At 45.1% G+C, this 26,381-nt stretch overlaps 1 protein-coding gene and 1 long non-coding RNA gene across 4 annotated transcripts in view; one reads left to right on the top strand and one right to left on the bottom strand.

Annotated features, from left to right (window-relative positions):
* Positions 1–26,381, top strand: part of ILDR2 (immunoglobulin like domain containing receptor 2) — a 68,333-nt gene that overhangs the window by 20,690 nt on the left and 21,262 nt on the right. For 2 of the 3 annotated variants that reach the window (XM_047841269.1, XM_047841268.1), the window contains exons 2-4: positions 1,970–2,302; positions 3,200–3,319; positions 23,640–23,696. In XM_047841269.1, coding sequence (XP_047697225.1) covers positions 1,970–2,302; positions 3,200–3,319; positions 23,640–23,696 — 510 coding nt within the window. Of the gene's footprint in view, positions 1–98; positions 175–1,969; positions 2,303–3,199; positions 3,320–23,639; positions 23,697–26,381 lie in introns of those variants that run through there. The other variant, XM_047841270.1, reaches the window with a different exon arrangement.
* Positions 7,568–15,308, bottom strand: LOC125155723 (uncharacterized). The gene is made up of 4 exons (XR_007148327.1): positions 15,251–15,308; positions 14,800–15,111; positions 7,833–7,918; positions 7,568–7,701 (listed from the first exon to the last, which is right to left on the bottom strand). It is a non-coding gene; the product is annotated as an uncharacterized LOC125155723 (long non-coding RNA).

Here is a 26,381-nt window from a genome sequence, read left to right as displayed (position 1 = left end):
ACTCTGTTGTACTCACTTCCTCATGTTCACAGAATGCGGAAAATGTTTTCTCCCCAGAAGAACTTAGAACCTGGTTTTTCATACCGAGAGGTGCTGGTCTGGAACTCCGAAGACAGGAGCACAAGTGTGGTATTTTGCCTTTGTTGAGGGTGCTTCCATAGGAGACCCTCATAGGTAAATAAGTGTATGTTGGAACCGTGAGAGTGAGTGTGCTTTCCAGATGTCATTTTGAACACTGGCAGGAATAAAGGACAGAAGGCGCCCCGCGGAAACTATTCCTTCCTCGCGTGCCTCAAGTCCACTGTAATTCTAGGGTCTCAAGCTCCCGGCAGCTGACTTGGCAGACTCCTTCCTGGATTTAATTCAGAGCGTCTTTATCATGTCTTTCTGTTCATATTCCTTTCTCTGCCTCTCATCATCATTCTGTTTCTGCTTCTACGTTAGATCAGGGTAGAAACTCCTGATTCTCTCATTGAACTGAGAAAGGTAAGTTCTCTTTGCTTGGAATTTCTAGATCTCACCATTAAGTTAATAGAGACCTTTTGCCTCTCAAATACTCCCCTGGGCTTCCATTCACTGAAATCTCCCTCTCTTTCTTGGACAAAGCCTCAGGCTGTATCTTTTCGCCACTTAAACTTCTCGTCTGCTTTCTAGCGTTCTTTCTCCCTTTTCTAAAAAATTTTTGAGCGACAGAGAAAGAGAGGGAGACAGCATGCACAGCAGGGCAGATAGAGGGGGAGAGAGGGAATCCCAAGTAGGCTCTGTGCTGTCAGCATGGAGCCTGACGTGGGGCTCAAACCCACAAACTGTGAGCTCCTGACCTGAGCTGAAATCAAGAGTTGTACGCTCAATCGACTGAGTCACCCAGGTACCCTTCTCTCCCCCCCCTTTTTTTTTTGATGAACCTTCAAAGCTTTTGAACTTAGTCTACTGCTTTTGATCTGAAAATCTTCATTTCTCTTAAAGCTTTCATTTCCCTTCATCTCTGTCCCCTTTGCTGGCTTATCATCTGGAAGGGAAGTCACTTCCTCCTGAAGTTATACTTCCCAGCTTCATTGTTTTTATTTATCAAATATTAGTTGAGCACCTGTGGGCTTCACAAGCCAGGACAGTAAGATAAGACACATTCCTTACCTGACAAATCTGATGGGGTGACAGGCATGAAAAGAAATTCTTGCAGAGTAATTATAAGAAGTGTCTAGAAAAGGATGCTGGGATTCTGATGGCAGAAAGGAGGAAGTCATGAATGGACTGAGGGTCAGAGAAGACTTACAGAAAGCCTTTGACCTGGGCTTTGAAGGGTGGAAAACAGCTTCCCAAAGAAAGAAGTGAGGAGAAAGCATTCCAGAAACTAGGAGCTCCATGCGCAAAGACCCAGAGGTGTGAGATAGCATGTCCCACCTGGGGAAACTGTTAACTTGTTTGGTTATTCTTGGAAGCTGGCACTCAAATAAAGGTGCCACTACAAGTGAGTCTGAGGATGTAAGAAGAACTAGATGATGAAGGACCTTACATCTTTTCCAGGTGCTTTGGGTTCTATCCTGAAGGCCAGGGAGGTTGAGTGAAGGGTTCTAAGAAGGAGAGCCACAGCAGCCAGATTTAGAAAGACTGCTTGAATTCTATAACAAGGAGAATGGATGACTGTGGGCAGTGGCCGGCGGGGAGATGAGACGAGATTATTGTAATATTATAAGCAAGAAATCAAAAGCAATGGTAGTGAGGTCAAAGAGGAGGGAAGAAATATTAAAGATGTTAAGAGATCAAATGGACATGGCTTAGTGACCGACTGGATATTGGGAGTGAGGGCAGGTTTCTGGACAATGCAGCCAGATGGGATGATGCCGTTAACTGTGATGGGGAAAGCGAGGAGGGACAGATCAGGGAGGTGAGGTGGAAAGGCGCGACTGTGTGATGGGAGGTAAGGTCCAGGGTGTGGATACCACTTGGACATATTCATTGTGTTTTGCAGCCATGGCTGACGGCCTTCAAGTCACAGTGCCTGACAAGAAGAAGGTGGCCATGCTCTTCCAGCCCACCGTGCTTCGCTGCCACTTCTCCACGTCTTCCCATCAGCCTGCCGTCGTGCAGTGGAAGTTCAAGTCCTACTGCCAGGATCGCATGGGGGAATCCCTGGGCATGTCCTCTCCCCGGGCCCAGTCTCTCAGCAAAAGAAACCTGGAGTGGGACCCCTACTTGGATTGTTTAGACAGCAGGAGGACTGTTCGAGTGGTAGCTTCCAAACAGGGCTCGACCGTCACCCTGGGAGACTTCTACAGGGGCAGAGAGATCACGATTGTGCATGGTAATGATGCCTCCGCTTGGAATCCAGGAATGGAGGGGAGATTAGTTCCACCCTCCCCCACACAAGGGGATGCCAGCGTCTCAGCCTTGCAACCCCTCAAGATTTTGATTTTATGGGAGATGGGAGCAATCAAGAAGCTTAGCGAATTACTTAATGGGACAGTGAGTATAGAAAGTGTAAAGGGTGTAATATCTAGGACAGACACAGAGATGAGCTTTGGAAATAGTCTTTCCCGGTCCCGACCTCTAGTCTGAGGAGCTTGTTATCAGAACTGAATTGAAACAGATTCTAGTGAAAGAACATCCTCAAAACCTTACACCTTGACATTAGCGTTTACGGCCCATTCCCAAACTCAGAAAACCCACTTCCCTAGGAAGTTGCTCTGCTGGGAGAAGGGATGAATGCATCAAGTTACAGAGCCGGGTAGATGCCATGGCCCAAGCCCCAGGTGGTTCTGCATCAATTCTACCCTTCCTTCTGCTCCCTAAAGCTTTGGAAAAGAAAAGGGCCTAAGAGTCTGATGTGACCCGTGAATTTTGAAGAACTCCTGTGAAGCCAGCCCATTTCTGGGAGTCCAGGGTAATTCTGGAATGTATCTGGCTTTCAGGGGCCTCTGCAGATCTGGTTGGTTGCAAGCAGTCATCTATTCCCAAACCTGAACTGGCCCTAGACCAGTTTCTGGGGACACACTAAGTGTCTCACCTTAGGGATGCTATTGTTTGCTCTTGGGTTTTTGTTTGTTTGTTTGAAATAAAGCAAACATCTCGTCAGCTGCCATCTAAGTGGAGAAGTTGACCTGTAAACAATCCAGAAGGGCCCTTCTCTCACCCTCTAGTGTTCAGTGTTTTCCTTTCAGGGGGCAGTTTTAGGACTGGGCACTTCTTTTTGTGATCACAGATGCCGATCTTCAAATTGGAAAACTCATGTGGGGAGACAGCGGACTCTATTACTGTATTATCACTACCCCTGATGACCTGGAGGGCAAAAACGAGGACTCGACAGAATTGCTGGTGTTGGGTAAGTGAAAAGCATCAGCAGCACCTGTGTCTTCGACCGCCTCACTTCTCCCTCCACATCCCAGCAGGTGCACACGCAGGCTTTATCGTTTGTGCGCAAACTGGTTTCAGTACATGTTCTCTGTGAGCAGTAGGCGTTATTGTATCTTGTTTCTTGGAGGCTGTGCCCCCCTCCCTTTTTTTTAGCATCGTCCTGAGTGTTTCTTCTGCTTTCTTAGAGTTGTTTTTCCCTCCTTTCCACTTGTGTACCTTTAACCCTGATTTCTCTTTGCTCTTAAGCTTTACTTACCTTTTTATACGCTAAGTGTTGAAGAAAATGCCAGAGGCTTTTGAAGCAGAATAGAGACAATTGAGAGAGAAGAATTTGTTGGTGAGTCAGGATCTCCTGAGACAATGGGGAATCATTTCCCATACAGTTACAGACACTTAGGACAATCATGAGGAGGGGGGGCTGTAAACTAGAGAGTTTAACAATAAAATGTTCCAGGTGAAAAGAACCATCGGAGAGTCTGCTAGTGTTTGTTGGAAGGCAAATGTCTTGAAACCTAAAAGTGTCTGAGTCATTCTCAAAGCAAATATATCTAATCCTCATTAATATTAATTTGTTCATAAATGAAAACTCACTCTTCTTGGCGACTTCTCTAGTGGATTGGAGGAGTGTTAGTGGGAGATGACCTCCTTGTGATGAAACTGAAAATGGAGCACATATTTCATGTTCTGTAAGTGTTGGTTGAACAAGAAAATTAGAGTCAAATATACAGAAATTGAGAAAAGAAAATACATTAATTGTAGGAGAAAAATTCAAGCAGTTTTTAAAAGAAATGACATTTTTTGTAGTTTCAGAGAACCCAGGTGATAACGATTTTTAGGAATGTTTAAGGGTGCTTTCTTTTAAAGGCAAGTGAGGTTGAAGGTTCATTTTTACCCTGTGTGGGAAGCTCAGTCCCTAGGGAGAAAGTCGAGTTTGCTATTTAGGGTTTTTAGTTTTACTCTATTATGACTGCTTGCCTTTGGCAAATCAACGGTTTTGCGGCCTTACTTTTACGGTTTATCAAATGGATAATTTATTAATAATTCACCCTCTAATTAATGATAACCCCTATTAAAGGGTTGACTTAATTCAAATACATATTCCTTGGGTCTAATATATAAAGCGTAGCTGCTGCGGTTTGTAAAAGATCGGAATCCAGATACACAAAAGGAAGTAAAGTAAAAAGGCTTAGATTCACATTGTAAAAGAATGCGGGGAAATCAGATTTGGGATCTGCTGTGACTCTGTAAATCAGAGGGGAATAGAAAGATAAATTTCTGCCCAATCACACCACTCTAACGGCCAAGTTTGAAGGAACAAGTGGCTCATTGAACCTGCAATTAGCTAATTGTGGACACGGTTATTTGGCTAGTGCAGCCATTTGCAGAGAAGTAATTGCCTGTGCAGGAAAATGAGGCCAGGTAAAAACCACTTTAAATAATTTGTTCCCAGTTCTGCAAACGTGGGGAAACAAATGGAGTGAGAAAGCCTTGTCATCTGAGGATGTGCGGCAAGTGTAGGAAGGGCATTTTCCTGGATCGAAACACACGGTCGCTAGGGGGACGATGCGGTCTGTCCGGAGGACAGAAAGAGGCGGGTGAGAGAGAGGCTCAGCTGAAAATGGTCACCAATGATGAGAGAAAAGATGAAGAACAGAAATCCGTGTCCCTCCAAAAAGAACAGTAAAAGAAAACTGGGGAGCCTGCAGATGAACTCATCACAGAAGGAGCTTATCTGTGAGATGAGCAGATACATGCTGGGGTTCTCGCAGGGGAGAAACATACCCTTCTGCTGTGCTCCACATTAATTAGAAATGCTCAGAGTGTGATATATTTGCCATGTAAACTTTTTTTTAATGTTTATTTATTTTTGAGACAGAGAGAGACAGAGCATGTGTGGGGGAGGGTCAGAGAGAGAGGGAGACACAGAATCGGAAGCAGGCTCCGGGCTCTGAGCTGTCAGCACAGAGCCCGACGCGGGGCTCGAACTCATGGACCGTGAGATCATGACCTGAGCCGAAGTCGGTCGTTTAACCGACTGAGCCACCCAGGCGCCCCTAATTTGCCGTGTATAAACTTTTTAGGGCAATACTGGTTGTGATGTTTATTGAAAGAAGTTATTTGGAAATCTGTGTGAACTTTCTGGCCACAGAAACTACTGTATTTACTTTCCAGATGCAAAATTCGGAGTCGTCTTTATTTTGACACCCTATAGAGAATGAGTCAAAATATTGTCGCGGTTTCTAAAATTCTAATTATTTGGTTGTTACATCCTGCGGGCCTGATTGTTAGGTATTCCTTTTATGTGAGCCCAGGAGAGCAACCTGATGTCTGAGGTCAATCTCAAGGAGTCATGAAATCCTCAGGGATAATATAACTGGGTCCACAGATTGCTAATTACAACCTCCATGAGCCACTGGTTCAGTCATTGAATTTTAATGAGGAATGGTTGGTTGGGAGGAGCTGAGAGGGTTCGATCTGATAAAGGCGGACTTGGGAAAGGGATTATGGGAAGCATGTCCACATATCAGAAGTGAAATTGCACCGAAGAGGGACTGGAAGCTTTGCGTGGCTGGGTAGAACTGGAACCAGGAATAGAGGTTACCAGCGGCGGGAATCCGTCTCAGTATGAAGAAATAACTCGTAGCCATTGGAGACATTACAGATGGAATAAGTGTTCTGAGGAACAGTGATTTCTTTGTCCCAAGAGGGCGAAAAATTTCTTACGAGTTGTTATAAGTGAGACATTTATGTATAGGAAATGGTGTGTAGGTAACTTTCGAGCTTCATTTCAATTTTAAAATTTTGGACTGAAAAGTAGAGAGACATGAGGGATGTGACTACCTTGACACATGAGCAGATGGCCTCCCAGGACTTCAGTCCTCGTGACAGAGATAGAAGGGGTACAGGTTGGTTACGAGACTGTACAGGGTGATGCTCATTCACAAGGAAGCCACAGAGAATAGACTGTGGCCTTTTGCAGTAGGTCAGGGTCAAAAGGACCAATCCCATGAGAATGAGGAGAGACCATTGATGGTGCCTGGAAAGAGTTGAAAGTAGCTTTCCTTGGAGATGGTCACAAAGTGGGGAGCAGAAAGCTGGTTGGAGTTTCAGATGACCAATCAGTAAGGAGAGATGAGTTAAAGGGGTCAATTAGAGGCAAAGTTGAGTTTATTTTTCTCACCATACTCACAAAGTGGGAAAGTTGACCGAGCACAGTTGTGAAGCGTCTTCTATGTCAGACTAAGAAGTTTGGACTTCATCCTGAAGACTTTGGGGATCCGGTAAAGAAATACTAAGAAGAATGAAGTGAGATTTTAGGGTCAAAACTATAATTAGCAGCAGTGTAGACAACGCAAAAGGAATGCTAGAACAGAAGGATGGGCCCTGGGAGTGCTGCAGCAGTGGGGATGAAAGCATAGGAGATTCTGAACCAGAGCAGTGAATTGAGAACAACACAGAAGCATTTCTGAGGTGGAAGGTGACGGATCTTGGTGACTAATGTATAAAAGGAGAGAGGAGAGAGGAGAGAGGGAGGAGTCAAAAGGATACCATGATTTCTGGCTAGCTGGGTAGGCAGGTGTTCCATCAACTAAGAGAGGACGCAGGTTGGAAACCAGGTTGGGGAGGCAGGAGAATGACTTTGGTTCTCGACAAGTTGAACAAGAGGCCTATGGGAACCAAGGTACGGATGTCTTGCTGACTAGAAACGTAGGTCTGGAACTCAGTGGAGAAGCCAGGAATTAAGAAGACAGATTTGAGAATCCTGAGTGATAATCAGAACCATGAAAGAGTAGATGAGTCACCCGGGAAGATTTTATAAAGTGGAAAGGGCCAAGGACAGAGCCTGTCAGTCTTATATTTCTAGTTTTACCTCGTGTGAGTAGTAACCCTGCTACTGCATGCGTACTCGCCTTGATTTCTCCCACAACACTGGAAGCTTCTCAGTAGCACTGGACCATGTGGTCTTCAGATATAGGACCAACTCTCATTTGTCTTCATATCTGCAATGCCCCGCAGAGTGTCAGGTATAAAGAGGCTGGTGTGAATGTTTTTTTGTATTTAGTGATAAACGGGCAGAATCTGTACCTAATACTTTATGCTTCTTAAACGTTAGTCAGTGCTGAGTATATATTTGTTGCTTTATAAAGGGTCAGTGCAATCAATGCATACAGTCCCAAGTGAGATAACATGGTTTAATCTCACTGGTCATCATTCTTCATCTGGCTGTTGAAATCGTTACTGGTGATAGATCCATCAGGGATGTGGTTGAAAGTGACGGAGGTGAGCAGCTTCCGCGGGAAAAGAATTTGTTGGAAGGGTATCATAACTGAAAGGAAGCCTGGAACGTCTCTGAAAAGGATAGTATGTGAGGGTGACACTTGTTAGTTTCTGTAAAAACACCCCCCGGTCACACCTCCCTTCTTACTACAGAAGTCTATTACTTCCTCTTATCCTAGTCAAATGTGGGTTAGGAGACTCACCTAGGTAGCTCGCTTCCAGGTGGTGGAATGGGACTCTAAGCTTCTCCCTTGTTTGGCTCAGCTGTACCGGAAACATTGACTCTCAGCTGTTTAGGAAGAGAGAGTTAGAAAGGTCATGTGAGACTTTTCAGCTGCCAGGTCTGGCGGTGACATGGGTCACTTATGCTGTTACTTTGTATTTCCCCAGGAAAAAAGTAAAAGTCTTTTTTAGTGAACACAGCACAGTCCTTGTGGTGCCAGAGATGCTCTACGGTCTACGTAGCAAGAATTAATAGAAAATGTCTTTAGGGCTCCATAGCCAGAAAAAAAAAAAAAATCAATTCAATTATTTTTTTCTGGTTTTGCATTTTCCAGCTCAAGAATCAGTTTCAGGAGAGAGTCTAGTCGGCCCAGTTTGGACAGGTGTCCAGTGCTTAGCTTTGGGAGACCAGGGGCTCTTGGCGGCTCGTCCATCCAGATATGGAGAAGAATTAATTCCCCAAAGTAAATTGAGGCACTGTTACAAAAGAAGAATGGATGTGAGATGCCAAAAAAAAAAATGTCCACCAAAGTAATACCATTATTCTGTCTGATACTAATATTAACATACATTTCCTAATGATACTAATATTAACATACACTGATAATAATTTGTAGTTCACAAATTTTTTCTATAATGACCATGTAATAAGGTAGGATAGCAGGTATTTTTTCCTCATTTTCCAAGTGAAGAAATTAATGTTCAGGTTTTATAACAATCATCCCAGTAAAAAAAAAAAAAACAGTGTTGATGATCAAACCTAAATGTTTAAAAAATTTTTTTAAATGCTTATTTACTTATTTTTGAGAGAGAGAGAGAGAGAGAGAGAGAACACACAAGAAGGGTAGAATACCAAGGAAAAAAGTAAAAGTCTTTTTTAGTGAACACAGCACAGTCCTTGTGGTGCCAGAGATGCTCTACGGTCTACGTAGCAAGCAGGCTCTGTGCTGTCAGCACAGAGCCCGATGCAGGGCTTGAATTCATGAACATGACCTGAGCAGAAATCAAGAGTTGGCCACTTAACTGACTGAGCCACTCAGGCACTGCCCCCCCCCCTTTTAAAAAAATGTTTTTTTAATGTTCAAACCTAAATGTTTTGATTCCTAGCCTCATCTCTTTCCACAGTACCACATGACCTGTGTATATTAAGAAGCTATGGAATGCTCCCCTGCATAAACCATGTTTTAAAAATTGTGATTGCTGCTTTGAGGTCATGGGCAATCATTTTTACTTGTCCCAGATTAGCTTTCGTATTTCACTTTATTTCTAAGGGCAACTGCCTATAACCGTTGACCTAGGCACTCACTTCAAAGGCATAGTTGCCATTGCCTGGATTGCATACCTCTCCCTGAGTGTGACCCCACCCTCCTTTCCCCATACATCTGAACCCTCTACCAATCGCTCTGGATGCTTCTTTCAGAGGTTTCAGAAATATCTGAAGACAAGTGATTCAGAGAAATGGGAGGACAACCGCTGATTCAACATTAAACGCAAAAACTATACTGAACGTTCTTTAATCTCTTTTTGATGATTCAGAAAGTAAAGTCATACTGAAGTTGGAAACGCACTTGGTGTTTTGGGTGCTTTGAGATGACTGTGCCAGGTACCTTAGAAACATTTAGATGTTTGGGATCATAGGGCCATACCAGCAGACAGAAGAAGGGAATGTCCAGGAACCTGCCACCCTGAGATTAGACATTGGTCTAAGATCTGTGGCAAGGACAGGATGTTTATAACCTGGAACCATGCCACTATTTGGATAGAAGTAAAGTTCCCTCGGGCAGCTCCAGCTGGCAGGAAAGGACTTCACCATTCAGGAAGGCTCAAGCAGAGAAGTTATTATTTTTAAATCTAAAAGCAGCTTGCCTTGCTCTTACTTCTCTCTACGCACAATATGAGGGCCTGACCCCTTCTGTCTGATGTCCCATGTGGTAGCTTGTTTTTGAAGTGCCTTCAAATAGAAAAATGAGAGAAAGGGCCCCTGTGGAAACACGGGTGGATGAACACTCCTGCTTCTGGACCGAGAATAGAGGAAGAGAACATTACCTAAGGGGTGTTTAGATTAAAGCTAAGGAAGACTTTCCTAATGGTGACTTTTGGAAATTATGGCTGGCGGAGGAAATGACAGAAAATCCCTCTCTGATGAGCTTTCAACATTGAACAGGTTCTCTTGTCTAGAATATTAGGATAAATAAGATCGCTTTCAGAGTCCTTTCTAGGATTTTGATTTATTTCAAAGATCCACAGATTGCCGGGGCGCCTGGGTGGCTCAGTCGGTTGAGTGTCCGACTTCAGCTCAGGTGATGATCTCATGGCTTGTGGGTTCGAGCCCCGCAACAGACTCTTGTGTTGACAGCTCAGAGCCTGGAGTCTGCTTCAGATTCTGTGTCTCCGTCTCCCTCTCCCCCTCCCCACTCAGGCTCTGTCTCTCTCTTCTCAAAAATAAATAAAAACATTAAAAAAAAAATTAAAAAAAAAATAGAAAATCCACAGATCGCAAAATTAATTCTCTATATAGGGTGATGCCTAAAATACCGCAGTCTTGTTTTGCTGTAATATTGTTTCCGTTTTAGAAAAAATGATATATGTGTATTGTAAGCATTTCAATCAGAAGAGAAATGTAGAAAAGAAAAAAATGTCTCCTAAAATCTCACTATCCACAACTAATGAATGGATTCTTCAGAACTCTTCTGATTGCAAGGGATAGACACTTAACCTGGCTTAGGGGACTTTTTTGGCTTAGGTAATTGGTAAGTCCAAGTCCAAGTATGTCTATGTTCGGATTACATTGTATTTCAGTTATTTATGTAAAAATTTTTTTTAAGTTTATTTATTTTGAGAGAGAGTGAAAGAGCGCACACAAGCAGGGGAGGGGCAGAGAGAAGGAGAGAATCCCAAGTAGGCCCCATCCCAAGCGCCATCAGAGCAGGGCCTGATGAGGGGCTTGAACCCACAAACTCTGAGATCGTGACCTGAGCCAAGATCAGGAGTCGGACACTTAACTGACTGCATCACTCAGACTCCCCTGATTTATTTATTTTTTTAATTTTTAAATTTTATTTTAGAGAGAGCGCCTGCTTCTGGACCGGGGAGAGGGGAGAGGGGCAGAGAGAGAAGGAGAGAGAGAATCTTAGGCAAGCTCCACATGCAGCACGGAGCCCAATGTGGGGCTTGACCCCACGACCCTGGTGTCAGCCTGGGCTGAAGTCAAGAGTTGGTCACTCAACTGACTGGGCCCCCCAACTGCCCCCAGATTATATTTTAAAGAATCGCTGTCTCCTCTGGGTTAGCTTAATTCTCAGGCAGGCTCTCCGTTTGGGGCAAAGGTGGCCCCAAGCAGGTCCAGAGTTAAATGGTCTTTAATGCCTTCCATCTCAGGAGGACAAAGTGCCATTCTTCGCAGTGGCGGGCAGAAGTCCTGTTGCTGGGGGTGGCTGTGCTCTGGCAGAGGAGCAGACAAACGGGCCACCAGCCCGCATTGAACTGTATGCGTTGAAGGGAAAAGGGAAAAGGAGTAGCTTCCTAAAGGGAAATTGGGCAGTTGTTTCCAAATGAAGAAGGCAGGCAAAAACAAACACTGTTAATATTTTGTGGAATTCATCCATTTCGGCTTCTTCACAGGCCAAATGCATTGCTATTCCAGGAAGCCAGAAATAGGTTTGCTCCCAGCAGGTCCTTGTGAGGAGGTGCTATGTTGGGATTGATTCTTCCCTGTGACGGTAATGCCACAGAGTTACCTTTGTTTTTCTGTCATGCTTCTATTTTTCCTTCCATCTCCTTCTGTGACTTACTCAGAAGTGCAAGCATATATTACCTAGGCAAGGGGTGAAGGAACAGACATACATGAATTTTTATAAAATCAACTTATTCACAACACCGTGCCTGAAATTGTTACTGTGGTCTAAAATAAACCTTGTAGGCTGTTAGTATTTAAAAAAATTCTTTTTAAATGTTTATTTATTTTTGAGAGAGAGAGAGAGAGAGCATGAGCAGGGGAGGGGCAGAGAGAGAGAGGGAGACACAGAATCTGAAGCAGGCATCAGGCTCTGAACTGTCAGCACAGAGCCCGGTGTGGGGCTTGAACCCATGAACCGTGAAATCACGACCTGAGCCGAAGTTGAATGCTTAACTGACTGAGCCATCCAGGTGCCCCCAGCCTGTTCGTATTAAGAGGCCATTAAGGGGTGCCTGGCTGGCTCAGTCAGTTAAGTGTCCCACTCTTGGTTTTGGCTCAGGTCATGATCTCATGGTTCATGAGTTCAAGCCCCTTGAGTCCCGTGCTGGCCTCTGTGCTGACAGAGCCAGCTTGGGATTCTCTGTCTCGCTCTCTCTCTCCCTCTCCCCCACTCACACTCCTCTCTCTCTCTCTCTCTCCGTCCCACTGCCCCCCTCAAAATAAATAAATAAACATTTAAAAAAAGAAACCATTAAGAACACAATCAGAGGGGCACCTGGGTGGCTCAGTCAGTTATGCGTCTGACTCTCGGTTTCAGCTCAGGTCACGATCTCATGATTTGTGAGTTCGGGCCCCGCATCTGGCTCTGCACCGACAGTGAGGAACGTGCTTGACATTCTCTCTCTCCCCCTCTCTCTCTGCCCCTCTCCCACTCAGCTCACTCTCTCTGTCTCTCTCAAAAATAAATAAATAAACTTAAAAAAAAAAAAAAGAACATAATCAGAAATCAGGGAATTCTTGGGAGGGGACATCTCAGAACTTGCCATTGACCTTAGGGATTTGGACAGGTGTTTCTAAGCCTGAGCCGAAATGCTCTAGCACTCATCCCAGTGTCAATGCCGCCTCAATCTGAATCCTATTGTGTTGCCACCCCTGTGACGTTCTGGCTGTTAAGAAAGGCTACTTGTTGCCAAGGTTCCTCCTCCTCCTTCTCTTCCTCTTTGCCAGCCCCAGCCTGGTGCTGCTAACCAAGGAGATTTGCCGATTAAAAGGGCTTCAGCTCCCAGGGTTCCCATGGCAACAGCCTCCTTGGAGGTCTTTGTTGCTTGCTAAAACTTTGATCCCTCCGAGTGGCTGCTGCTGTTTCTCTCCAAGATTTACAAACAGAAGAAGAGGGAAAAAGAATTGGGGGAGAAGAAAGAAAAAGTTTACTCCTGGCAGAAAGGAGAGAAGGAATTAATTACAGAACCACACTCTAGCCATAAATCTGGGGGTGACTCCTCTGGAACATCTTTGGGTTCGGGCTGTGCCCATATTTTCATTTGTAGACTCAGTTATACCTCAGTTATCTTGGCCGCGCTTGAAAGAACCTCAAGTGAACTTGATTCTACCAGGGGGGCGGAGCCATCTTTTCTATCTTCAGTGGACACCTGTGCCTTCAGATATCCAGAAGAGCCAAGATAACCGTGCCAGGTCCCGTGGAAGGAGAGCCAGAGAACTAATGAGAAGTGAGCTCTTAAGGCTTCATCCCCATTGCCTCTTTTCCCAGTTCTCTGTCCTAGCCCTAGCCTGCTCTGCCCTGAGCATACCTAGATGCCTCTGGGGGAAGAACTAGAAAGTTAGCCAGGCATCAACTAGAATATGATTCTGGTTAACGACCATGAGTAACAACCATTCTACTGTAGGAGCAGTGGAATGGGGGTGGTGGTTGCTCCAAAGAATTGGGATCACGCCTTTTACTCTTTGTGGAAGGCCTCCTATGGCCTTTAGACCTCTCTGGTGCATAATCGCACCCTTGCTGTATGATAGGCACCATGCAGTAGAGTTAGTTTTGCTTCAAGTATGGTTTACATTGAAATTATGATTTACATTTAACTAGTCTTTTCTGCATACTATGTCCCTAGCACAGCAAGGATACAGAGTAAATAAATGACACCATCTTGTCCCTATAAAAATTACAGTCTTTTGATAAAGATGAATGTTGTATTTCTGAAGCAATTAGAGAATATGAGAAAAGGTTAAGACTGTATTTGATATTAAGTATCTAGGCTATTGGTTCGCAACAGGGTGCTATTTTGCCCCCCAGGAGACATTTGGCAGTGTCTAGAAACATTTTGGTTGTCACAACTTACGGGGTGCTATGGCATCTAGTGGGTAGGAGCCAAGGAGGCTGCTAAATGCACAGGACAGCCCTCCTACACACAATTACGTGGCCCCAAATGGCCATAGTGCCAATGTGGCAAAACCCTGATCTTGACCCAAGGTCCGTGTGGATACTTGGCAAGGTCTGTTGTGAAGAGCTTTGGGGTCAGATACCCCTGGATTCAGTGCAGCCATATAACCTTGGGTAAGTCAATGTTAATGAGCCTCAGTTTTGAGCCTCAGTTTCCTCATCTGTAAAAATGGGGAAGGGGTAATAAAAGCTACGTGGAAGGTCTGTCGTGAGGATTAAATGGCACATGATAAGTAAGAACTCCCACCTGTTCCCACCCCTCACATTTCATTGCTGGTGCAATGCTTGATCTGAGGGAACGCTCTGCAGGGAGTTCTGCGATCCGGGGCTCCTGCTAGAAGAGCTGATTTCCCTTTAGCCCATTCCATAGGCAGAGGCTTTAATGAGCCATCTGTGCATTGGCAATCCTATTACTAATAGATTCACAGTTCCTCAATGACATTTGGGCAATGCCTTGCCAGTGGTGACCCCAATCAGCCCCGTGGGAATCTTCGCGCTAGTGGATTTCAGGACATTCTGTCCCAGCACGCTATGTTTTGGTTGCTCTATTTTGGTTGTTTTGGAAGCCCCTATTTCTCAGTGGATGGCCCCGAGTTAATTAGGCGGCGTTTAGTGCCTGAATGCAAGGAGTACAGCACACAGGCCATTCGCTGAAGTCTGGAGGGGTCTGGGGAAACGCCTGACTTGGATTAGGCCCTGGATGGCTCTGGAAAGGCTTTAGACGGGGTGACTTCATAATTTACTGTCCAAATCAGGATCCTTGAGAGGGAAAGGGGGAAACTTTTAATAATTTATCTCAAGACAACAGGCATAAACTTACACTGTCCGAACTGGTATCATGGTCGCCCCCATCAACGTGACCGCCTTGAAGGTTCTCCTTTCGGTTGAAGAGAACAGAACAGAAGATCCAGGGAAACTGGGGGCAAATGAGGGTCGGCACCTTCCTTCACCTGCCGGACCCTCGCTGCTAGTTGGCGTTTCATTTGCGGGGTCCCAGGGATGTACACATCGCCGTTCATTTACCAGGACCGATCAAAGGGGCCCAGCACAGAGATGGTTAAGGACCGTTCACTGACAGTTTTGCGCCAAGATGTCTGAAGGGTAAAGGGCGTCCACTTAGCTCTTCACGACCCTGGGTGGCGAAGAGAACAGACGAGGTGACGAGGTCTCAAGGCGCCCTTTGCCTTCCCCCGTCCCCAGCCACCCAGTCCCGCGCTGCTCCTGCTCTCCCCTCCACCCCCTGCGCCCTCGCAGCCTTCATCCCGCCTCACTATTTTTGCTTCACTTGTTGCTCATCACTGTGGGAGGAAACTCGGCCTTCAATTAGCGCGCATTCCTGAAGCCTGCGGTTGCCGTGGTTACCCGGGCGCGAGCTGAAGCAGCTGGGTCAGCCCGCCAGCTTCATTGTCGTCTCTGGGCCCCGGGCGCGGGCGCGGGAGGGAGGGCGGGGACGGGCCCGCAGAGGGGAGGCCCCGGGGGGCCGCGGGGGAGTGGGCGTCACCGAGAAATGGGCTCAGCCCGGCCAAGAAAGAACTGGGGCCCCTGAAAGCCGGGCAGGAAAACAGTCGTTGCATTTTTCTCCAGAGCCAGCTGCTGCCATTCAAGGCTGCAGGTTCGCGTTCACACGCCGGCGGTGTCTGGACTTTGGTCTGGGAACTGCCCCCAGGTGGAAGCCCCTCAACGCTGAGAGGAAAGGGCAGAGACCCCCACCGCCCAAGACCCACAAGGAGTGGGGCCCTCCGTGTCTGCTGCAGACCATCAGGGCTTTGGGGGTTGAGGAAAGTGGCCATTTTGAGCACCTTTGTATTTAAGTTCCCTCTGCCAGCCTGTTGGATGGAGCCCGGTGAGCTCCGAAAATCACACTGGGTACCGAGGAAGCCCATTCCCTTCTTCCATGAAATCCCACCCTGCCCCGGGTCGTTTCGGAGTCAAATCCAGCCGCCTTCTGCACTTCATCTCAGGCCAAGTTGTGCACGCTAGATTACAAATAATACTTGGCATCTCTTCCCTCTCTGGGGGCAGGGAACTGGTTCACTGTAGCACTTTGCAAAGGCAGAGTGCTTTGCAGTGGTTTTTATTATTGTTTATTAGTTTGTGGCGGAATGGCGAATGCCTTTTAATTAGCTCATACTGCGTTAGGATGTATTCAGTAATCACTCTCTGGTCACGACTTTAAAAGATGCTGAACATTTTAGCCATCTCTAGCATTTCCTACATCCCAAAATTATACTTTAATTATGTAAGTGGAGCAATAATGCCACAAACAGAAGTTTCAGGGTTGCTGCCTGCAAATACTAGGAGACTAGAAAGCTGTTGCTATACATTTCTAAATTACGGCTAAGCAAAGCTTGAGGGGGAATGAGATATTGGGGGGAAAATACTGGACTGGGGATGAGTAGGTCCAGTTTCTTCTGGTTCGATTATTAGCCGTGCGACTTTGAGTACGGTTCTTAACCTCTCTGAGCCTCAGTTTCCTGAAAACACGGAAAGGGTGATGGATTCGATGACCTCTGAGATTCTTTCTAGCTGTAAAATCTAATTCTAGAATCTATGTGAATAGAAGAAGTCAGTGCCTTAGGCCAAGCTTATAATCACTGCCAAAAACCCGGAAGCATTTATTGACAGTTAATTGCAGACGGTCCAATACTAGTCATTTTGTGGAGAGAATTCACTGTCAGAATTATTCACTGTGGTTTAAAGTGACCTGAAATGTAAAAGCTAGAAAAAGAAAAGAGTACACGCACGAAATGCTTAAATACAGTTTATAAATATATGTAAAAGAAGGAAAACTATACCCACATTTCTGATGGATAATCATAAATTATATTTATTGAATGCATGGTTGCTATGGGAACATAGAATAAAAACAGGGATGTGTGTGCACTTGGGAAATTTCCAGTCTATTTGGGATTCCAAATAGCCATAGAAACAACTCTACACTTGAGAGGGCCAGAGAAAGCCATCTGCTCTCCTAAAAGCCTTAGGAGAGAAACATTTTGGATGGTCAGGAGCTGAGAGACCAGGGGGTGGGTCACCCTGGTCTCTGAGAATGGATCTGGGGCATGTTCGGGAAGCTCAGAAATGGGATGAAGCCCAGAGGTGCATTAAACAGAAGGGAGAAGAAGGCAATCTCAGGAACTGGGGAAGGAAAGTGTTCTAGATTGTCCCGAGCAGAAAGTTCATTAGTATGGAATATTGGCAAACCGGAGGAGGACTCCGAAGTAGTAAGTTCAAAGGAATGAACGAAGATAACCGTGCTGTCAGTCTTGGTGACATCATAAGTAGGAAGGAAGTGTTGTTTTTCCTCCTTTTGGTAGGTTCCAGCGCATGACAACCTTCCGTTGTCAGCAAGTAATTGAATGGCAGATATGGGATCTGAAAACAAATTTGTCCTAAATCCAGAATTTCAGTACCTTCCATTGCACTTTGAAGGTTTGGACTAATAAAATCAGAGCTTAGATTTAAGTTTTAAAGGTAGAGACAAAGACGGCTTTTTTGGCTAAACTTTGTATGCATGTTGGATCTCTCTGTAACGACTGCCTTTCAAACAACATAGCCTGATAGCTGTCAACTTGTCCGGTGGGGTTGTGCTTCAGTCCTCCCAGATAGCAAGATGGCCTTTGGGGACGTTCAAGGACTAGAGGACACTAGTGGCATTGAACCCTGAGTCCAGGGGCGCTAAACATTCTCCAGTGCATAGAATAGCGCTTAATGAATGAATGAATGTTTCCTTCGTGTTCTTATTAAAAGCCTGTTTCCATCTGGGACAAAAAGCACTCTCATGAGCAGTGAACCAGAAGTCCAGCCAGAAGCTCAGCGTACCAGACAATGGGGATTTGCTACTGGAAACGTTGCAAGGTCCTGATGGGTGAGGACCTTGCTGCTGGTCAGGGTGTCAAACACAGAACACAGTCTCTGCCCCCGAGGGGTACCCGTCCCGTTAGCGGAGGCGCACGTAAAGATGTCGCTGCGGTCCAGAGCCACAAGGGCTGTCTTGTAGGTGTGCACAGTGGTCCTTAGGAGCATGGAGGTTCCTCCCAGTGCAGCATTCTTCCAGGGCTCTGTCGCAACAGATTTCAGAGTCTTGTAGACTGTGCGTGGCAAGGGTTTGAACAAAGCAGGAGATTGAGAAGTGTATCAGCTGGTTATGTGAGTAAAGAAGGTAAGTAAATCCTGCCTTGAGGAGACTGGTTTACCAAGAAAAGAAGCATTTGAACCTTGGGGAAATGTCACTGGGACCTTGTTGTGAAATATGCAAAGATAAGGCCACGAGTAGACGAGAAGTGGGAAACCAGGCAAAGGCTGTGTCTCTGGGGAACGGCCTCGTACTAGGTGGAACTTGATGTCAAAAATGTAAAAAAAGAAAAAAAAAACCTGATGAGAATTGGATTTGGCAGGAGGAAGGCGCTTTGACCTTAGGAAGCTTTGTGAAACAGAAGCAGGTAACTAAAACGGAGTTCTTAAGCTGACGCTGTTAGATAAGCTGCATGGGCCAGTCAGCGAGCCTCCCCAGCACAGGGTTCATGTCTATTCCTCTGTGTCCCCACCTGGCACAGGACACATTTTTTTGTTGACTGAATGATGAATGAATGAACTGGAGACATTCCAGAGGTGAGCAGCTTCTCAGGAATACGTACAAAGAGAGTTGGGGATAACTTCACTGTGTCAGTGGCAGAACACAGCTGAGATGGGAATTGTACGGGTCAGGTACAGAGGCCGTTTTATTCACAATGCATGTTTCTGCCCTAATCAGTCAACCGAAAGCATGTGAATGTTTTTGGCTACAAACTTAGTGATGGTTTTGTACGGAGCCGACACTTGTGTGTGTGTGTGTGTGTGTGTGTGTGTGCATGTACCAACTGTTAGCATGCCTGATTTGTTTGGTCTATTCATGGGGAAATTTCTTAAAAGTAATGGATGCTGCAAGGTTTGGGGAAAACTGAGTGCTTACATCAAAACTGTATTTTCTCCTGACAGTTTGAGCTGCGGTTTGAAAAGCATAAATGTGGCCTTCTGTTTGCAGGGTCTGCTTTCTGTCCCTTCCTCAGACATTAAAGTGACTTCTAATTGCCCCTCTTCAACTGAATCCTGGAAGAATAGCAATGATTCACAAGTGTTGGTAAAGTGCTACTGAAATCTGGAAAGTATTTACTGCAATTGTTTGGACTTTCTAAGATCAGACCTTCAGTGGATGTGGTAGAATAGGAAGAAGAGATAGAACGTTTCTAACTGACAACAGCATTTCTTAGAAATTGTTAGGCAAGAAGCTGGAAGCAAATGGTTTTCAGAAATATATTATTCCAGCATAAATCTACTTTAAAAAATGCCTTTAGTCCCAATAAAATGTAAGTGTGGTATAAAAGCCGGAGAGCTTTGCACTCTGTCTGCTGTCGACATGATACAGTCATATTGTCTGCTACCCCAAAGCTCCTACTGTGTCCCGAATTCTGAGGACATTTAATTCCACCAACTATGGCAAGATTCTGTCACCCACGCCATCCTGGGACTAGTGCTACACAGGTGCATTATGGGAAAGCTTCATCTTCTTCTGAAGCATCAGCTATTGGTTGTTGCCTTAGGGAGAATGAGAAGCTCCATGTGTGTCTTTCGGTTGGAGTGACAAGTTTTGTGACTCTCCTGTCCATATTTCTGTGACCACCGTATCCTTAATTTTTTTCGTTACAAATGTAAAAAAAAAAATCTAGAAATGAAAATCTCTCCATTATTTCTCCACGATGCCCATTCCGGGTCCCCAGAAATAAGAAAGGCACACAATTTTGTGTGTAGTGCTGTCGCTTACAGATTTTAGCTTGAACATAGGTTCCTGGGGATTATATTCGCTGACATTCTCGGTGTAGAAACAATGTCAGAACACCAGCCTATGGGGAAATCCAGCTTTTGTATTTTACCTGCTCATAAATATTTTGGTTTATATATGCCCATCAGTGGTTGCAAGTGTGTGATCTCTGGGCTCCATACAGCCCCCAAACATGCTTTGTATGGCTTGTCCAGTGTTTAAAAAAATACCTATGGATCAATCACCAACACTGAAAATGCAGATATTTCACACAAAAACCTGGGGTCTGGCTAATCTTGAAAAATAGGAAGACCCGCAACTGTGAAGACACATTCCTGTGGGGCAGCGATTGGCCAGACTTGAGTAGTAGCAGCCTCTAGAGACATATAATCTGCTGTTTGCTACACCTCGTATTACATTCGGCTGGCTGCATTTACTTGTGTTACCCACTGTCCCTGTAAACATACAGAGCCGAGTTTGCAACTCTAATCTCTAAGTATCAGATTTGAGAACCAAGAATATTGTAGGCTGGGTGACCATATAATTAATTGTCCAAGATAAGACACTTAGAGAATAAAAAGTAGTGCTATTAGTATTTACACAGGTACAACAGGCACAAATGAGGATATATAGTCTCCCTATTTATAGATCACTTTATTCAGTCACCTCATTTGATTAATGAGAAAACTGAGACCTAGAAAGAGGAAGTAATTTGCCTATAGTCACCAAGTAAACTAATGGCAAAGGTGCCCTAAGTACCCTGATTCCCAGTTCACTGCTTTCTCCAATATAATGTGTTCTATATAATAAGTATAAGCGCCATATTTTCCTTGAATATATAGATTTTTTATAGTTAATAATTATCACACGGCTAATTTCCTGTGAGTGTACAAGTTGGTAGTTTATATCATCAATAACATTTCTTTTATAAATGTAGTTAATTATGGGCTATAGCGTATCTAGAGATGTTTAAAACATTGGTAGGCTTGAGAGCTTAAGAGTAGACCCAAGAAAAGCATTTCATTTTATTAGATACAATAAGAGATACATTCAGAAGTGCTAATTGTCTGGATTTTAAAACAATCTTTTAATGTTTATTTTTGAGGGACAGACAGAGTGTGAGCGGGGGAGGGGCAGAGAGCAAGAGGGAGACAGAGAATCAGAAACAGGCTCCAGGCTCTGAGCTGTCAGCACAGAGCTCGATGCAGGGCTTGAACTCGGGAACAGGGAGATCATGACCTGAGTCGAAGTCAGGTGCTTAACCGGCTGAGCCACCCAGGCACCTCTGGATTTTTTTTTAAGCCACCATTAAGTAAGCATCCCATAACTAGCTTGTGAAAAACATTGTATATTGACTTTTTTTTTTTTAATTTTTTTTTTCAACATTTATTTATTTTTTGGGACAGAGAGAGACAGAGCATGAACGGGGGAGGGGCAGAGAGAGAGGGAGACACAGAATTGGAAGCAGGTTCCAGGCTCTGAGCCATCAGCCCAGAGCCCGACGCGGGGCTCGAACTCACGGACCGCGAGATCGTGACCTGGCTGAAGTCGGACGCTTAACTGACTGCGCCACCCAGGCGCCCCTGTATATTGACTTTTTGATCAACTATTGGCTGGTAATTAATATTAATTATGTCTTCAAGAGATGGCCAACATCCCAAATTCCCCAGTCCTTGACCAGCTGTTCCTTTGTTGAGTTTCCAACAAGGGATTCCAAGGGATATTTGTACACAGAACACTCCAGATGAGACCAGTGCATGCTGTGAATCACTTGCTCGGAATTTGGCCCCAAATTCCTGTCTGGTATCCCATCCTAGACCACACGTGAGTCTTAGAGGCACCTCTTAGCCTATCAGGAAGGCTTAGGTCAAAGGCTAGCCTGAGAAGTCTCCTTCAGGGTACACCTTTCTCCAGTGCCCCACTTGGCTCTCGTGTGTTCTTCCAAGAGACCTCGCAAGCAGCAGACCATCCTTACCAGGTCAGCTGCACAAGCTAGAAAGACAGAAAGAAAGAAGCCTTTCTTGCCAAGACCTAAAACAGAGCTAGCCTAAGTCACTTCATTCTAGACTTCCTTCCCCTTGGAATGTGTTGTGGTCCCAATGAATTTCTCAGATGAGGAACCATTACCCAAGCAGGAGACATGGCCAGGGCACCTTTTACCCCGTTGGCCTTGTATAGTTAGGGAGCGCCAAGAAAAAGGCAGTGTCCTGGAGGGACTCCTTTTTCTTTGACTTTTGTCAGACCTTCTTTTCCATAGAGTAGTTTGACGGAGGCGGGGACCAGTGACCGATCATGATAAACCTTTCGATTGAAAATATAAACTGCACGTGGGTAATTTTTTCTCTGATGCACCTCAATAAACTCGTTTTCTAAATGGGCCCACTCCACATGCATGAAACAGACCCCTAAACCTGTGTGTTCAGCAGTGATGTGTGGCTGCTGAGCCTTTGAAGTGCTGCTATGAGTAAAATATAGTATTCAATTAATTTCTTTTTTTACTCTATGATGTGATGACTAGAAAAGCTAAAAATTACCTGTCGCTCACATTATATTCCTAGTGGATAGAGCCGTTCTAGAGGCATATGTTCTGCGTGTAAGTGAAGTAAGATTCAGTTGCGTGCTTAAGTGGTACCACGGCGACTTTTTGCCATTAGAAGTCGGAAAGGAGGGCAGTTTGCCAGTCGTTTCATAATGCAAGACTTGTTTATTAGCAAGGCTTCCGTGGGGTAGAAACATCTGGTACAGGTACAGAAGGGCCTTTATATTTACGTTGATACGGGAACATGGTGAAAGCATTCAGTGCTTCTTTCTATAAATCAGGCCAGTTTTTTTTTTTTTTTTAAGTTTAATCTATTTTGAAAGACAGCATGAGCGGGGGAGGGGCAGAGAGGGAAGGGCAGAGAGAGGGAGGGGCAGAGAATCCCAAGCAACCTCAACACTGTCAGCGCAGAGCCCGATGTGGGGCTCGGACTCACGACCCGTGAGATCATGCCCTGCGCTGAAACCAAGAGTCAGATGCCTAAGTGACTGAGCCACCCAGGTGCCCCTAAATCAGGCTAGTATTTAAAAGGACTAACCCCCTCCCCCACATCCTCTACAGTCTTGGTTCCTGCGTAGCTCTTTGCCTCCCAGAACCCCGAGGGGGCGCCTGTTCTGACACCAGCCGGCTCTTAAGCTCGTATGCCGAACCATGCAGAAGGCGCTTGGGTTCATACAACGCCAGCTGTGGGTCCCATATGGAAAATCCATACCATATACATATGTATGGAGTATTTCTGAAACCAGAAGGAGTGTAGAAGAGCGTGTAACTCATCTAGCTTTATCTTTTCCTCGCCTTTGAACATTTTAATCATTGAAACATCTTTAGGCTATAAATAGAACATGTAGTGAGACAATTCTGAGTTAAAACCAAATATGTACTTTTGTTTTTATATGGACATAGGACTGTGTATGGATGTATGAAAATGTAGGTTGAACGTTTGGATACAGATGGGTTTGACTTTCCAATAAAATGTGTGGAGAAGAATGTATAAATGAATGGAGATGGTATGTGTCAGTCTGCTCAAGCAGGGTTTTTCATATTTGAAGCAGAGAATTTCCTCCTTCTATAAATAGTTGGAGAGAAAGTTCTGTTTCTGCTTCCATCTGGTTTAGGTGCAGAGTTCACTTAGATGGCTGCCAAAGAGTGATGGAGAAAGTTATTCTCTTGACTAAGCCCTGCCTCAGCGACTTGCCTCTCCTACCCCAAGGAGCGTGGGTCCATGGCCCTGGTGTAGGGACGGCGCCACGTGGAGCCAGCCTTCAAGCTGTATTTTCCTTTGGAGTAACCTCTTGCCTTCTTCTTTTCCTTCCACCTCTTCCAGGCAGGACAGGGCTGCTTGCTGATCTCTTGCCCAGTTTTGCTGTGGAGATTATGCCAGGTATTCACTCATTTAACTCTTTATTTGCTTAATTTGCTGTCACTCCGTCTGTCTTGCTTCTGCGTTAGTCGCTAATCGTTCCTTTAATTTGTTTGCACATTTGTCTGTGTTATTTCTGTGTCCTTTTCCAGGATGAACTGAGCCCAATGGACGAGCCTTTAGATTGTATTTCTTCCATTAGTAGGTCCTAAAAGGATAATGATTAAAAATAAGCTGCAAGGGGGACCCAGTCCTTCAGTGTCAGGTGTGCAGGCTCTTTGGCAAACTCCATAGCCATTCAGCATCTCAGCTGTCCCCAGGCAGCTAGAAGTATCCCTAACAAAGTAATTACTTATCTGCATTTCCTTATTCCCTAAGTTATATGTTTACCCATTCGTTAGTGTATGACCATGTTACTCTGAATTGCGTTTTGTAACTTTACCAAAACAGTTTTTCAAACCTCATGAAGTCAGTACACCCCTCCTTCCTTGAAAAGCACCTACTTACAGACCTACATTGCTTTGTATACAATTTCAGGGGCTCCTTGGGCCCCATAAGTCCCTGGGATCCACGGACCATATGTGAGGGAAACCCCAGATGCACAGCTCTGTCATTTTATATAGCTTAAGTTGAATGCAGCAGCCTAGACAAGCCAGCATCCGTTCAGTGCAACACTATAGTCTGTGATGGAAGGAGGTTCCATGAGAAACGGGAATGAACTACGGGAAAGGACATATCCAAACTCAGAGAATACTAAAGACTATGATTCATTCTTGCTTTGGAGGGCTACTGCCAAAGGGTTGAGAGCGGCATAATAGTTGGGAGCAACAGAGAGATACAGACTATTCCCGGCCATAGGCTTTGACTTTATTCAGCTTTTAAAACATCCAAAGTCTTCACAGTTGAATTTCACTAATTATTCTTCCACGAACTCTCCTGTTTTGCCGTTAGCTGGCCAACCCAGATATAAACATGCTTCCTGTTGATGTTGACCCCAGGGACACAAATAGATATCTGTTTGTGATCCCCCTTATCCAGAGTGCTGTCAGCTTGTACTCGTTTGTTCATCACCCGCAAACATACACATACAATGTTACGAAGCATCACTTCAAACTAGATGTTATGTTCCCCCAGTCCCAGGAAAGAGTTACTGTATTTTTCATATCTGGTCGTGGTCCCTTGAATATCCCTCCCTTTTGACTCCAAGAATCCTTGCGTGGATAACATTCTTTTGTTTCTCCAGGGTAACCTGCCAGTCCTTTATCTTTGACTGCTTGACCCAAGACCGTTGTAGCCTCCATGCCACAACACTCATCTGATCCTCAGAGCTCATATCTGTCTCCAGAGACAGAATGTTACTGGGTTATTGCTAAGGTCCAGGACAAAGCCCTGAGCTATCTATGGTCCTCAGCAGGAATGTTTTCCAGACCATTCTCAGCAGGCGCAGGGCCTTCTCATTTCCTCACTGAAGAGATGGTGACCTGGTTCATTTGAATGGGGATGAGTGGATGGGGTGACGAGGGACGTTTCAGGAAATATAAGTTGTTGGTTTTTTTCTCTGAGGAAACTGTGTTCTAGACAAAGGTCAAAGAATTTTATCATTATCGCAAAACCCTTTATATAACAAAAATGTCATATTCTCAAGCTCCAACTGAATGTCCATTTAACTGAAAGAACATTTAATAACCAAAATTCAAGAAAAACAATATATACTTAAAGTTCATTGTAAAGGGACTTTTTGGTAGGCGGCTTTCGATCAAAATGAATTACTTTGATTTTTTGACTTTTAAAGGAACTCATGGCTCACTCTAGTCTGTCCAGTCTATAGGAAGTTGGGTCCTGTAGCCAAATCCCAAAAGCGTGACACAAAGTCACTCGAAGGTCACAGTCATTTTTATCTAAGCCAAATGGAATTTGTTTCCCTTCTCTTAATCTTTTGGATGAGCAAATGCACTAGAAGCTGTGGTCATCCTCTGGCAGAGGTGGGAAAATAACAGGAGTTAACAAACATAGCCAGTATAGTCCTCAAAGCCCTGAGCCATTTTCCCCGCAGCTACGCTGGCTATTCAGCATGGTCAACCTGAGCGTGATCCAACCGAGCCATTCTTGGGGGCGTGGCGACATCATATTCTCCACCTGAGTCTTTGTCTCTAGATTTCTCTAGCCATGGTTTGTTCCACAGGTTTTGTTCCAGAAGGTTTTGATCTCAGCCTTGATGCTGAGTCCGGGAAGGGTGTTACGGGGTGGTCAGCAGGGAAAGTAGATGAACACATAAGGAACCTGGACTACTTAAATATGTGCCGGTTTAGACCGTGGAGACATAGAGAACTTTCTCTCAGGACTTATATTTTTATAGGAAAGAGTAACTTGGCCGCAAAAGGAACATATTCACAGAACCCACCTCTTCGTAGATCAGCAAGCAAGGTTCCTCCTTTCCCCAGCCGGGGGGTCCTTTTGTTCTTGTCCCATACTTGTTCTGACGCTACAGTTGATACTGTGAACCTTTTGCCCAGGAGGGGGCCCCGAAGCTCCCCCATCACTTTGTGCTGGTCGTTACGTGTGCCCGGTACGACCTAGGCGACCTTCTCCCCTCTTCCCCATGACCCCCCCAACCCTGTGAAGTCTGCACGTCTCCCTCTCAGAGTTCGCCCTGAGTTTGGGGGCTCCGTGCCCTGTTACCGGATACTCCCCCAGATCCCTCCCGCC

This window comes from Prionailurus viverrinus, chromosome F1 (genome assembly GCF_022837055.1).
Source record: "Prionailurus viverrinus isolate Anna chromosome F1, UM_Priviv_1.0, whole genome shotgun sequence".
Lineage (NCBI taxonomy): Eukaryota > Metazoa > Chordata > Mammalia > Carnivora > Felidae > Prionailurus > Prionailurus viverrinus.
The sequence above is the reverse complement of the archived record's forward strand: the minus strand, read 5'-3'. Positions and strand labels throughout refer to the sequence as shown.